Source organism: Gossypium arboreum, chromosome 11 (genome assembly GCF_025698485.1).
Source record: "Gossypium arboreum isolate Shixiya-1 chromosome 11, ASM2569848v2, whole genome shotgun sequence".
Taxonomy (NCBI): Eukaryota; Viridiplantae; Streptophyta; class Magnoliopsida; order Malvales; family Malvaceae; genus Gossypium; species Gossypium arboreum.
Genome location: NC_069080.1, coordinates 109,494,059 through 109,509,392, shown reverse-complemented (window position 1 = coordinate 109,509,392; position 15,334 = coordinate 109,494,059). Strand labels below are relative to the sequence as shown.

The 15,334-nt window shown below is 32.8% G+C and overlaps 1 protein-coding gene across 1 annotated transcript; it reads left to right on the top strand.

The window, feature by feature from the left end:
- The first annotated feature begins 11,785 nt into the window (after positions 1–11,785).
- LOC108471078 (NAC transcription factor 47-like) lies at positions 11,786–13,955 on the top strand. Its single transcript, XM_017772656.2, has 3 exons — positions 11,786–12,100; positions 12,181–12,506; positions 12,974–13,955. The coding sequence occupies exons 1-3, from the start codon at positions 11,932–11,934 to the stop codon at positions 13,547–13,549; spliced, it is 1,071 nt and encodes a 356-aa protein (XP_017628145.1). The 5' UTR covers positions 11,786–11,931; the 3' UTR covers positions 13,550–13,955.
- Positions 13,956–15,334: the final 1,379 nt, after the last annotated feature.

Below are 15,334 nucleotides of genomic sequence, written 5' to 3'. Positions count from 1 at the left end.
AATTTGCAAAACCAAGAAGTCTGAAATCTTCAAGTATGCTTGTCACTAGAAAGTGGGTACTCAGAAAAACGTATTTGGTATGGCCCCATTTCTAAATATGCTTGAATGACTTCATCTCAGTAATTAACCGGATATTTCCATATTTGAGGATGAAATCTTGGATCTCACTCTAGATTATTAATATCAAAAGAAAGATTTGGATGATCTTCACTTCAAGTCTTGGACATTTAGAAGTATTAACTTTGATAGTTGGAGAATCTTTATTATTCATTGGTCGACTAGCATCACAAGTATAACTACTTTTCCTCTTAAAAAAGTATCATCTGTCTTTACATTCTTCATTTTTTGCAATCATCTTGAAATTTAATTTTATAAAATTATAAAAAAAATTAAAATGATTGTAACATCCTACAACAATGAAAATTCCAGAAAATGAGAAGAGTTCACCAAGAACAAGTAAAATAAGGCATAGCAAGCCACAGAAAATGTAAAGACTCTATAACATGCCATATGTATTCGATTTAGTATAACTTTGTGTAACGGAGTAAAATCAAATTCTATAATCCATTTTATTTCCATTTTCATATCATTATCATTCTCATTCTCATTTCAATTTCATTTAATATTCAAATCATAAATCCCATATATAAAATTTTTACTTTTAATCAAACATACTGTCCGTGTTCAACCATTTGAAATCATAATATTCAAATTCAACTCAAAATCAAAAATTACTAATTTTATAATTGAAATCATAGTTTTCAATTCAAGCATAATCTTTTAAATACTAATTATATAATTCAAAATTCATAAAAATACAATTAATATAGCTAGATATAGTAAATCAACTACTAATGACAAGCTTGAATATACATGATTTATCAAGTTGACAACTTAAGTTTCATGATATGAAATTCACATAACTTTTGACTCTGTTAACCATTTTTTATTCTGTTTCCACCAGAATACTCACTGCTTCACAAGCTATCATTTGACATAATTTTAAACAGAGTGACCAAGGTTTTCTTCCTCCTCTTCACTTTGGCCGAAACTTACTATAACATTATCTAACTATTTTTGTTTCATTTTTACACTTCTAACAAGTCAGAAACTGTCTCCAAATCATTTTCCATCCAAAAACATGCACATTTCACTTAATTTTATATGCTTCCATCAATATCCTTTAATTGCAACTTTTAATACACTTGATAAAATAAAATAAAAAGCTATTGGTACATATATGTAAAACAAGCTTCAAAGATTTAAAATCTATGAAAAATTTGAAGAAAACATACCTTATACTTAAAATTTAGAGGGGAAATGATGACTAATTTTTTCTTCTTTTCTTGCTAGGCACCAATATAAAGAAGAAAGATAATAAAAGTTTGTTCATCTTTTCTTTTCTTTTATATATATATATATATATATATATATATATATATATATATATTATTATATTACTTATAAAATATTATTATTTTAAGTAAAATATTAAATAAATATTAAATTATTATTTAACAAAAATATCATTCAAAAGTCATCGTGAGTAATTTCGCTTCTTCAAGAAATTTTCCCTTTGTTTTTATCAAGAATAAATTTTTCAATATTATTTTTAATACTATAAAAATATTGGAGGCACCTACTTATATTTTTAGGAGGGCTATAATATATATACAAAGGGGGAAATTACAAAAATCTTAAACCTTGGGGGGTCTACTTATATTTTTGGGAGGGCTATAATATATTTATAAAGGACTAAATTGAAAAAAAAATTAAACTTTAAGAGGGCCATGGCCCCTTGGGCCTCTACTTGGCTCCATCTTTGGTTGAATAATTGATTTTGGAATTAATTGGGAGAGGTATGTTCTTTTGGTCGAGTTTGCCTATAATAACAATTATCACGCTAGTTTGAAGATGTTTCCATTTGAAGCATTATATGGTAGGAGGTGAAGAACACCTACTTTTTGGATGAAGCTTAGTGAAAGAAAGATAGTGGGTCCAGATCTAATACGTGAAATCAAAGAGAAAGTTGTTATCATTCGCAATCGCTTTTAAGCTGCACAAGATAGACATAAAACATATGTAAATTTGAAAAGAAAGGAAATTTCCTTTGAGGTTGCAGATAAAGTATTTTTGAAAGTCTCTCCTTAAAAAAAGATTATCAAGTTTGACCTGAAGGGAAAATTAAGTCCAAGGTTTGTAAGGCCTTATGAAGTTTTAGAGAAGGTTGGACTAGTGGCGTACAAGCTAGCTCTGCCTCCTAAGTTATCAAAGATCCACAATGTGTTTCACGTATTCGTGTTAAGAAGGTATAGATCCAATCCTGATCAAGTTGTATAGATTGAAGAACTAGAGGTTGGACCGAACATGTTCAATGAAGAAGAACTTGTTTGTATTTTAGCCAGAGAAATAAAAGAGCTAAGAAATAAAATAAGTCCCTTGGTTAAAGTTTTATAGAGGAATCATAGTACTGAAGAAGCTACTAGGGAAAGAGAAAGCCTAATGAGAGATTAGTATCCTCAATTATTCTCAAGTATGAATTTTAGGGATGAAATTTCCTAAGTGGGGAAGAGTTGTAACGTCCTGCTTGGCGAAGTCCTAATGTTCGGTTTTTATTTATCGAAGTAAAGTATGTAGAGTAAATTATGAGTACGGAATTAATTGTGGCTAGGTATGTAAGTTTGTGATTGTGCCTATGGGCGAAGTCTATGCTTGGCTAGCTTGGTGGTTGGGCAGACTCCTCTGTAGAGAACATGCAACCCCAGTTGTTATACGTTTGGATTAAATCATAAGTTTGAAAGGACTATTTATTATTTTATTACTTGGGTTGGATAACTTAATTGGTCTGATGAGAACTGTTTAGAATGGAACTAAGTTACCATAGTTGAAAAGACTCACACTTATAATGAGAGAGAAACTTCTTAGTAACGAGAATTAAGGAAGTTAGTGGGATAATTTGACTTATCCACTAAACCTAGATTTTGTGTTTAGTTTATCAAAGTTAGTATTATCTTCTTAGGCAAGTTTTACGTTTTTCTTTGCATCCATTCTTCCTTTCAAATGTTCTCTACACTTTCTTTTAGAAAACCTTATTCTAGAAACTTGCTTGAAGATTTGAGCTTGCTGTCCTTAGCCAACTCCTTTGTTGTTTAGCACCTGGTAAATATCAATAAACCTTAGGTTATTTTCATAGTTATTTACGTGACCTTAGAGTTGCTTGCTTTAATGTTAGTTTAGGGTGTAAAGGAGGAAACTTCCTGAATCTGGGTTTTGTGATGATGTTTCTAGCAAGATTGTTTAGTTTTTTTTGGTATAACAACCGGATAAGTTTAAGTATTTATATTATATCTCAAGACACTCTTGAAGGTTCTCGTGATAAAAGCAAAGGACTTGTTGTGTTTTCTGGTGAGTTCTTTATTTATATTATAGCTCAAGACACTTTTAAAGGTTCTCGTGATAAGGGCAAAAGACTTGTTGTGTTTTCTGGTGAGTTCTTTTTTACTTTCATATGTGTTTAATACCTTGTTTTTATTGTTTAGGTAATTATTCCTATTCTATAAAGATGGAATGTCTGTACATGAGCGTTACAAGTTCGTAGTTGTTGTCTGGTTTTATTTAAGCCACTACCATTTTGCTTCTGACAGGATGATATAGACTAGAAAATGGAAATGAATTTATGGCGTTTCTGTAACACTCCTAACCTGTCTCCGTCGTAGGATTAGGGTTACGAAGCATTATCGTACAAACAGAAAACATTTAACATCATAACATTTAAATAAATTAAACATAGTATAAATCATTCAATCAATGCATTTTGTCCCTAAATTGAGCCATCGAGGATTTAAAAATAGCTTAGAAGCAATCCAAGACTAATTTGAAACAAAATCGAAAGTTTAAGAAAAAGATGAAAAAATTGGAAAATAGGGGTCACACAACCGTTTGGCCAAGCTGTGTAACATTTGAACAAGGGACACACGGTCGTGTCCCAACCTGTGTCCTCACTTGTGTAACTCACTAAGTTGCCCTACACGCCCGTGTGCTAGCCATGTGCTAGGTCGTATAACTCTCTGAGTTGCCACACATGCCCATGTGTCAGGCCATGTGCTAAGTCATGTAACTCACTGACTTGGAACACTAAGAAATCTCAAATGACACACGGTCGTGTCGCCAGGTTGTATGTGTCATACGGTCGTGTGACAGCCCGTGTCCCAGGCCATGTGAACCCAAAGTTTACCTAAAATTAAGCCATTTCGTAACCAAATCATGCATAACTAACCAATCCATTTATGCACACTTTCAAGGGACTTAAGCATCATTCAAATACACATAATCATACAATTTCAAACAACCTAATTAACCTAACCAATATGTCATTCAAAGGCACCACAATACATATACCAAAACATCACTAACCAAAATCAAAGTAATATAACCACATTTCAAGCACAAAACCTAGTTCTTTTAACTACCAAATGACAATCAATTTATCCATTCACATTTCACTTCAAACATACCAAAAGGGTCATATATTCCAAGCACCTAAAAGTGACCAAAAGGCATAAACTTATTAAAGCATTTAAAGTCCATCAAACAAGACTTAAACTCCAAAAGAATATTTGTACCAAAGTGATCATTAACACATTCATGAACTATCACTACCCAAAATCCTATACATGCCATATAACCAAGATATCCAAAATCTACCAAAATAATCCTTAAGATAGTGTCTTTCTTTGAGCTTGATCCAATCTCCTAGCCACAAAACGAAATCTACAGAAAAAAACAAAGGATAAATAGAGATAAGCTTACTTGAAACTTAGTAAGTTCATAAAATAACGATTGAGCTTACTACAATTTAACTTAACAACACAATTTAACAACAACTAGAAATTCCTTGTCATTCACAGTTCACCATAGGTAAGTACTGTAACATCCTAAATTGGGGCCTAAACGGAACAGTAGTTTTGAAACCACAAATCTGAGGTAGAAATATTTATATTGATATAGTTTTAAGGTCTAATGTGTGATTAAATAACTGTGTGAAAATATCAATGAGAAATTTTACCGATTAGGTGTCCAATTGAATCATTTGACTAAATTGCAATTAGTGAAAAATATATGTTCTAGTTGATTTAAGGACTTAATTGTGATGGGATTTGAAATTTGAAGTCCTTATTTAGTAAATAGACCATTATATGTCATTATGGACAAAAATGGACATAAGAGGGATAATATATCAAAGTTTTAATGGAAGGGCATTTTGGTCCATTAGTATTTAAAAGAATTAACAGGGAAAAATAATCAAAAATTGAGTCCATCTTCTTCATCCTTGGTTGAATTTCATAATGAGCCATATTTAGGGTTTCTTTCATCTTTCAAGCTCAAAGTAAAGGCATCCTAGCCCCGTTTTTAATGTTCTTTATATTTTCGCTTGATTTAGCTATTCCTACCCTTAATTTGAGCTAGGGTTCATGTTAAAAAATATACCCTTGAATGACATGCTTGTGTTTTGATGTCTAATGGAATAATATGGAGGTTTGAGGTGTGATAAACAACTTTTACTAGGTGGTTTTTGGTGAAATTGATAAAAAGGACCTAATTGTAAAAGTTGTAAAAACTATGTGTAAATGTATGAATAAATGAAAATGTTGGAATGGTATAAGAGAATAAATGATTCGGCTAGGCTTGGGTAATGAGAAAATGGGATACTTTTTAATTTACGAGCCTAGGGGTAATTTTGTAATTTTGTGAAATTTTAGGGGTAAAATTGTAATTTTTTATATCGTGATTTTTGGACTAAATTAAATAGTGTGTGTATTAAATGAGCTAAATGTGCTATTATAGATCAAGAGGGGCGAGGGATAGACCTTGATCGAGGAAAAGGCAAGGTTGTAGACTAAATCGTAAATTGTCAAATTTTACACCGAGGTAAGTTATGTGTAAGTAATTCAATAACTCCAATGTTACGTATTTAATTTTGACATTATATGATACATGTATGTATACTTTAATGAAATTGACTTGTGATGATCTAATGGAAGTTTAGTGATAGCCTTGTATCTCGGAAGCCTCGGGTGACCGAAAGCAATACTTAGGACTTGGATGTCGTGACATCATGCTAAATGAGATTCTGTGTAAGACCATGTCTGGGACATGGCATCAGTGATGATATATGTGCCTGTGTAAGACCATGTCTGGGATATGACATCGGAGATAATATATGTACCAGTGTAAGACCATGTCTGGGACATAGCATCGGCGATGATATATGTGCCTGTGTAAGACCATGTCTGGGACATGGCATCGGCGATGATATATGTGCCTGTGTAAGACCATGCCTAGGATATGGCATCAGCGATGATATATATGCCATTGTAAGACCATGTTTGGGACATGGCATTAGCGATGATATATAGACTCATGTAAGACTATGTCTGGGACATGGCATTGGTACTTTATTTGGTGTACGATAATCCTGAGCGTCTTTTAATATTCCGGGTGGTTCAACGAGCCATTCAAGATTTTGGGTTAAGAAGTGGAGTGATATAAGTAAGAATGTATAGTACAAGTATGTACGTGAATCCCATGAGTATTGAACTCGATTCATGATGAGAAAATTAGCATGAGTAGAAAGGAGTAAGTTAAGTATGATGTTTAATGACATTTAATGTCAATTCTGACTATGTTCAGTATGATATTGTGGTGATAACCGATAACATGTTTAATTCATGAATATCTTGATTTACGTTGTTTATTATTTGCAACTTATTAAGCCTTGTGCTTACCCTTCTCTCTTTTCCCTTTTCTTTTAGCATCGCCAAGCTAGCTCGGGGATCGTAGAAGTCGGAGCTAGAGTCACACTATCAGCAAATCTTTTGGGGTATATTTGGTTTAATGCTTTTAAGTATGGCATGTATAGAGGACTTAGCATTTAGTTATATGTGTCATATTTGTTAGCTAATCCTTTTGGTATATTATTCCATTTTGTATATGGCCATAAAACATGGCTTATTTTGATTATTAGGTTGAAACCCCTAAATATTGATACATGCATGGGATGTGTTATTATTAGTGTGGTGTGTGCTAAATGGGTTGCTAACAATGAATGAAAAAAAAAAGGTGGAGTTCATGCTTGATGGATAAATGATACTAATTAGCATAGTCATAATATGAACAAAGGTAAATAAATGAAATGATTGAACTTGACAAGTAGGGAGTTTTAAACATGTATACTTTGATATGTGAATGTCACACATGACGTAAATTTTGGAGGTCTAAGGAACCCAACCATTGCCTAATTTATCACCATTGGCATGCAAGTGTGTTTGTATTGCTATGGGTGACAAGAGGGCTTAGAAATTAGCCTCAAAATTTGTCCACACGGGTAGACACACGGGCGTGTGTCTAGACCGTGTGTGACACAAAGTCAGCCCCATGGGCGTGTAGTCTGGCTGTGTGTCCTTGCACCCTAAATTCACAAGTCAGTATGCATGCATGGTAGTAAACACACAGGCAGAGACACAGATGTGTGTCTCAGCCGTGTGGAGGACACGGCCTTAGGACATGGGCGTGTGCCCAAGCATGTGAAGCTTGCACCTTGAATTCGAAAATTAAATTCGCCACACGGCCTAGTACACTGGCGTGTGACTTGGCCGGTTGACCTTTAATTGATGCTGACGTCATAAACAGAGAGTTATACGGCCTAGGGACACGGGCGTGTCAAGGGCACACGGGCGTGTCCTTGAGCCACACGGGTGTGTAACCCTGTTTTATGAAAATTTTTCTAAAGTTCACGGTTTAGTCCTGAATAGCCTCCGACGTATGTTTTGGGCCTCGTAGGCCCATAAAAGGGACGACATCCATGTTCTTAAATAAATTTTAAATTTGAACGAAATTTTATGGCCTAGTTTTACATAGTAGTGTATGTTCAAGTCCAGTAATGCCTCGTATCCTGTCCCGATGTTAGACACAGGTAAGGGGTGTTACAAGTGCTACACCTTTCTTTAAATCAATTTGCTCAGATATCATAGTCCGTCATTTCAAAAATGAAGAGTATCGTTCATTCGAGCTAGTTCCAAAACGTTAACCATTTCGCAATGCTGCTCACACAAGCTGATGAAGGTCTACAATGTATGCAGGACCTCAACCATTGCTATGGTTCATTCATTAGAATAGAGCATTTAGTCATTTCACTAGATATCGATGTTGCTCACACAAGCTTTCGAGAATCTTCAACTTATGTAGGATTCCCAACCATCAGAACAATCCATATCATCATAACAGAATATTTAATCATTTCATCACTTCACGTCCCAGCCCAAGGTCGAATCACTTTAATTGTTCGTATTACCAACTCTCAATTGATCTAGTATGCTTAGAAATTCCAAAACTTAAATATAGAAATTATATGAAAAGAAACACTAGTTATAAAATTTAAAAATACGAACTTACCTGACTAATTTGTAATAATAGCCAAAGTACAGGGACTACTCTGCTACCTTATCTTTTCCTTGGTTATCAACACATTTGTGATCTAAAACAATAATTTCATTAAATTTATTGAATCAACATAAAGTTTAGTTCATTTATGCAATTAAGCCCCTTTTTGACACTTTACAAAATTACCCTAAACTTTCATTTATATTCAATTTGGTCCTCAAGCCCAAATCGTGCAATTAACCAAATTGTCCTAGAAACCCAATATAGTCGATTGGTAACAATCACCATATCAGCCTTTACTTGTGATTATTTCACTTGAAATCGTTGAAATTTTATCACTTTAACAATTTAATCATTTAACCTTGAAATCATCAAAAAACCACTTTACAATATAGTCCTATCTAACAACTAAAATTAATAATCTATCTCAAAATTTAAAGAATAGCTAAATGTCAACAATGGAATAATTCAAAACACTTAGCAGTTTTACAAATTAATTCTCGGGCTTGCTAGATTAAGCTAATATAAGTTCAAAAACATAAAAATTACTAAAAACGAGCATCAAAAGTCTTACCAATTGAAGCTTTAAAAATGAAAGCTTGAAACCATAAATTTTCTCTCCTTGCCGTGGAGAAGATGAAGAAAAGGCTAAAATTATTTTTTTTTTCTTTACTTTAATATATATATCTAGGTTATTTTGTAAATATTTCAAAGTTCTTAATTAAACATTAATTATTCACAATTAACCTTAATTAAACTTATTCATTTAAATAAATAACTATGTTGATCGACCCATTAAAACATTATTGGCTAATTTATTCATTTAGCCCTCTTAATTTAGTAAACTCTACTTTATAGTTTTTACAATTCAATCCTTTTTTACCAAATTAACTATCTAAATGATAAAATCTCAAAACCAAATTTTAATTTTTCACTAATGTCCTCGTAAATATTTAAACTAATAAATATTTACGAATAGACACGTTGAATTTGTGGTTCTGAAACCACTGTTTCCGACACCACAGAAAAATAGGCTGTTACAATTTCCTTCAATGGAATAAGCATTGAACTAGCAGATCGTGATACATGAAAATGGCCATGTAGCCTCTGGTAGGGCAGAAGTTATGTTGCATACCAGATTGGCAAATCATGACAAAGAAATATGAATGGAATGAACGACATGGCTTGACTATGGACTGGGGTACGTGGCTAACATGAAAAAGGTTGTTTGTATGGTCACATTGGCATGATGTACACACCAAAGGAAATAGTATTTGGCTTATTGTCTGTCTATGATTTGTACCCGCCAACTGGCAAACTATGTATCTGCGTTGAGTTGGAAAGGTTTTGTTGAATCATGTATAACCGATGTAATGTATACTTTTAGAACTCATTAAGTTCTTTGAACTTACTTATTTTTCTTTCCGATGTAATGTATACTTTTAGAACTCATTAAGTTCTTTGAACTTACTTATTTTTCTTTCCTTCTCAAGCCTATTAACGAAGTACAGGAATTTTTGAAGACTACGCCAAAGGACAATCGCTGTCGTAAGACTTCTAGTATTAAGTAATATGCATGGCATGAGGGTGGTGTCAAGACGCTTACATTTTGAAGAATGGATTTTTGTACTAAAACTTGTGTTTATGAAACTTCAGTAAGTCTTTATGGTTATTAAAGTGTACCATTTTATCTAGCCTTGAGTGACAAACTGTTTACATTCTATATTAAATTAAATTGTAGTTTAAGTTGGTTTACATCAAAATTGGTTTTAAAAATATCAACTTTATGTTAGTGACACGATATTCCTAGATCTTCCTTAAGAGTCGGGTTTGGAGTGTTACAATTTGAGCTAACAGAAATGAAATCAAGTCAAACAATTTAACTTTCATAAATTTGCTCCCATTTAATCGATAGAGCTAAACTCTTTAAGAGATGTAATCAAGTTAAACAATTTGAGTTTCATAGATTTGCTTGCACTTAATCAGTAAAGTTAAATCTCTTAAGGGTTTTAATCAAGTTAAACAATTTGACTTCCACAAATCTGCCCCCACTCAATCCATAAAGCTAAACCTAGTAGGGGATGTCATCAAGTCAAATAATTTAACTTCCACATATTTGCTCCTACTTAATCGATAAAACAAAATACCTCGAGAGATATAACAAACTGAAACAAATTGATATGCATATTTGCTCCCCTTAATCGGTAGAGCTATATTCTTAAGGGATGCAATCAAGTCAAATTATTTGGCTTACATAAAAAATTTCCTAATTAATCGATAGAATGAGGAATAAATCAAGTCAAACAAATTGTATTCCATAGATTTGCTCCTACATAATTTATATAGCCACCCTCCCCCCAAGATACAACCTAGTCAAATGAACTAATTTTAACATATATGTTGTTTGTAAGTGCTTAAATAGCCATAATTACTTGATAGCTCAAATAGCTTGGTGCAAGTTTTCACCAAGATATTGTATAACCTACCTCAGGCTTAGGGGGCATATTGTTATACTAGTCCAAGAAAACAGGCCTCGTGCTTAAAATAATCAATAACTCAAAACACTCAAGCTTTAAGATCATCCAACTGGCACACAATGTTTAAGCAATAATAAACTATTAAGTGCAACAATTATATGTGACATAAATCAAGATGCAGGATCAACAAAAAGATTGGAGGTACAACCTTGCCAAAGAAAGATGCTTGCTCATATCAATCACATGAAAGAAGTAGCTGGAAACCTTTACATAAAGCACCTATATGCTTTCCTTAATCATTCCCTCCCAATTACTTTAACTATTTCTTGATAGAAATCACAATGAAACCATCTCTAAGTACAAAACACAAATAAGCTCCAACCTTTTTTTTTTTTCTTCAAGAAGACATTAACAATTTTAGTCAATTTTGATATAATATAAAACTTTAGTAATTTAAATTGACTCGGTTAAATCTAAACAACTGAAAGATATTTCTTATTCAAACCTAACCTCAATAACACTAATGGTAAAGGAATATATCCATTGAGGCGAAAAAATTGGAAAGTGGACACGTGGCAAAGATAGATGTCAAAGAAAATGATGTCATTTCGTTGAGCCGCCATCTTTAAGGTGCAGACAAAAATTGGAAAGCAAAACCAATAATCTTCAGTTTCAAAGCTCTCAATAGCTGGCACTTGGCGTGGGAGTAGGACCCTCTCTCAAATAATCAATAAAAAACACTAACAAATAACCAAAGTATTGCCTTGGCCTAATCCCCTCCTTTCATTTCATTTTCTTTTTTCTTTTTTTTTTAATTATTCTCTCTCTTTTTTTCCGCATAACGACAAAAATCCTACATCCATAAAATGCCAACCCTTCCTCCCCTCCCAAAAATTTCAATCCCCTTCTTCCTCTTTGAGTTGCTTTTGCTTCAATTCATCTCCCTTTCATTTTGCTGCGCTTCATCTCTACTTCCTTTGTTTCAGTTCATCTTCAGCTTTCTTTTAAGTTATATATGAACATGAAGCATCCACAATCAAGTTTGCCTCCAGGGTTTAGGTTCCACCCCACGGACGAGGAACTCATCCTTCATTATCTAAAGAAGAAAATCACTTCCTCTCCTTTCCCTGTTTCCATCATCGCCGACGTTGATATTTACAAGTTTGATCCCTGGGATTTACCAGGTCAGAACCCTTTTTCATGTTTATCTTCATGCCATGTTTCAAAGCTTTTTTTTTTTAACGATGTGTTTTTTTTTTATCAGGTAAAGCTGCGTTTGGTGAGAAAGAATGGTACTTTTTCAGTCCTAGAGATCGTAAGTACCCTAACGGTGCAAGGCCGAACAGGGCAGCAGCCTCCGGCTACTGGAAAGCAACCGGCACGGATAAGGTTATAGTTACCTCTTCAATGGCAGATAGAAGAGGAGAAGTGCAAGAGAATATTGGTGTGAAGAAAGCTCTGGTTTTTTACAAAGGAAGGCCTCCTAAGGGGATGAAGACCAATTGGATCATGCATGAATATCGACTTGCAGATAACCCTAATTCCAACTTCAACAATAGACCACTCAAGTCCAAAGATTCCTCCATGAGGGTGAGCGTCATCTTTTAAGCACTCCATTTATTTTGGCTTTCAAAATTGAATTTTCATTTCAAGAAAATGAAACCTTTTACCATATACAAGAGTTTTTTTTTTTTTTTTGGAAAAAGAATATCTAAAACGAAGTATACAAAATTAGGACAGTTTTGTAGGATCTTGAAATTTCAACTTATGCTTTGATAAGTGTGATGGTGACATTGATTTTTTTTCCCTTTTCTTTTCCAAATAAAAAGAAAAAAAAAACAATGATTGCATTTTGCATAATGGATTTATAACTTCTTCATGGCTGGTAATGTGGTGTAATTCCATTTGAAGTCTACCCCTTACATTTAAATATACTCTCACATTCATCATTTTCTTATTAATGTTCTTAAAAATCATGCCTGCAAATGATGAAATGATTGAAATTTCTCTGTGGCTGACATACATGAGTTCATTTTTCTCTGTTTTTTTCCTTTCAGTTAGATGATTGGGTTCTTTGCCGAATCTACAAGAAATCCAATGCTTTATCTTCAACAACAGCAATAGGAGCAGCAACAAGTGATCAAGATCTAGAGGAAGAAGAAGCAGAACAGTTCATTAAAGATGCCCTTTTACCAGCAGCCATTAAAAGCCCTCCAACCACCAATGCCCTTCTGCCTCAGAAATCTTGTTCCTTCTCCAACCTGTTAGACGCTACGGATTACTCAATGCTCAGTAGTTTTCTGGCAGACAACCAGTGCAATGGATCCGGATATGATCCCACTTCATTCACCTTTGAGCAGCCACTAGTGAATAATTACACCATTGGAAACAACAGCAGCAGCATGATGATGCAAAAGCTTCCCCAGTTGAGCCCTTCGATTCCAAACATGGAAAACAAGCTCAAGCGCCAATACTCAAGCATTGATGAGGATCACCCATCAAAGAAACTTAACAGTTCTTGCAGTTACAGTAACAGCAGCACCCAATCTGATATGACTCACTACACCTTTCTAAACCAGTCATTGTTCAACCAGAGTTTACTCCTAAGTCCTCACATTCAGTTCCAAGGATAAAAAAGAAAAAGAAGAAAGATTCTAAAATTCAAAAAAAAAAAAATGGAAAAGAAAAGAAAACAATGATTGTCTAGGGCCCTTAGTGCAGGGTGTGTAAAGAAGGAAACGTGTGTGGGTTTTCTGTAGGAAGAAAAACATGGTTAGAAACATTGAACTCCTTAGTATGGTATCAAAAAGCTGATACCATATTACATAGTCAAAAAGCTAATGAAAAAAAAAAAACAAAAGTAAAAAAGGAGTTAAAAAGGGAATCAATCATACATAATTTTTGTAGAAAATTTATGTAGTGGTGGAATTGGCAGATCAAATTCACACTTTGTAAACAGTGTGTTGCTTGAACTTGATGATTTGAATTTTTTTTTTATGGGAATGAAAAAAAAAAGGTTTATTATTATTCTGAAGCTAATCAATAGTTTGCATTATTTGTTAATCACCAACTTTCCTACCACAAAGACAAAAGGAATCAAGATTGTCATTTCCTCCTCTTTAGTAATGACACAAACAATTTTAACATATATTAATGGGAATTGGATGCTTAAATTGTAGATATGGATCTTAATAAAATAATCAGGTACAGTACTTATTAGTTCTTGTAATGTTAATTATTATGGTTTGGTGTTTCATTTTGATGGTGGGATAAGAGACAAGTGAGGAAGCTGTTTCATTACTAAAAAACAAATGCGATATGGGAGCAATAAAATAATAAACAAAATTTTCCAGTACCTAACGAGAATTGAAGAATTACAGGAATATCCTCTAATCATGTTTCTTTATTTGCTAATCTTGTCATAAGCTGACATTAAAGAAATGACATATAATGTCACATGATTGGTGCCTAAACCATATAATTAATTTTATAGTAGAAATCGTGTCACAATCAACACTAATCCTTCACATTATTAGCTTGGGTTTTTCGAGAAGATAAGAGTTCAATTATGCTTGTAATTTAAGAAATGTTTAAATTATTCATGAGGGGCCCTTCCTAATATATTTTGTGTAGAATAATTGAGGGACACTGATAGTTTTGCTGTAAAATATTCATTACAGCTTACTTTCCCCCTAAAACCCCTCCCTCCACTCACTCTCCAAACCATTACTTTCTGCTTAATTATTCTTGTAGTTTTTATTTTTAGTTTTAAACTATAATTAATATTATCGTGAAAAATTTTCTATTATAAAACTATTTCTTTGAATCAATGTTGAAAAACCCTAGATTTAGAATTAAAAAATCCTACAGTTTCATATTTATTTTTTAGTTTTTTTTCGTGTGTAATATTGAACATGAGTGCAAAATTGTTAATGTTAAAAATTAGGAAAATTTTCAAAATTATATATGAATTTTGATTTAATGTGCAATTTAATACACGAGCTTTAATTTGGTGCAATTTTACACACGAAACTTTAATTGTGGTTCAAATGTATACATGAAATTTTAATTTATTTTTATATTAGATAAATATAATAACTTGTGTATGTAATATATAAATATAAAATGATCTTATATCAATAATTGTGTTAATATTTTGTGAGAATTGAATCAAATAACAAATGTTATGTATAAAATTGCACAAAACTAAAATTCATGTATAATTTTAATATTTATCCTTAAAAATTCCACATAATCTAATTTAACCAAATTTCTTTGACGATATTAAACTTTAATTATTAAATCAAAAGTTCCTATGATGAAAGATAAAAAGTTAAATTTAAATGTACAAAGAAAATAAGAATTGGGAGGATAATTAAACTTAAATATTACTTTTTCAGATTATTGAAGAACATAAA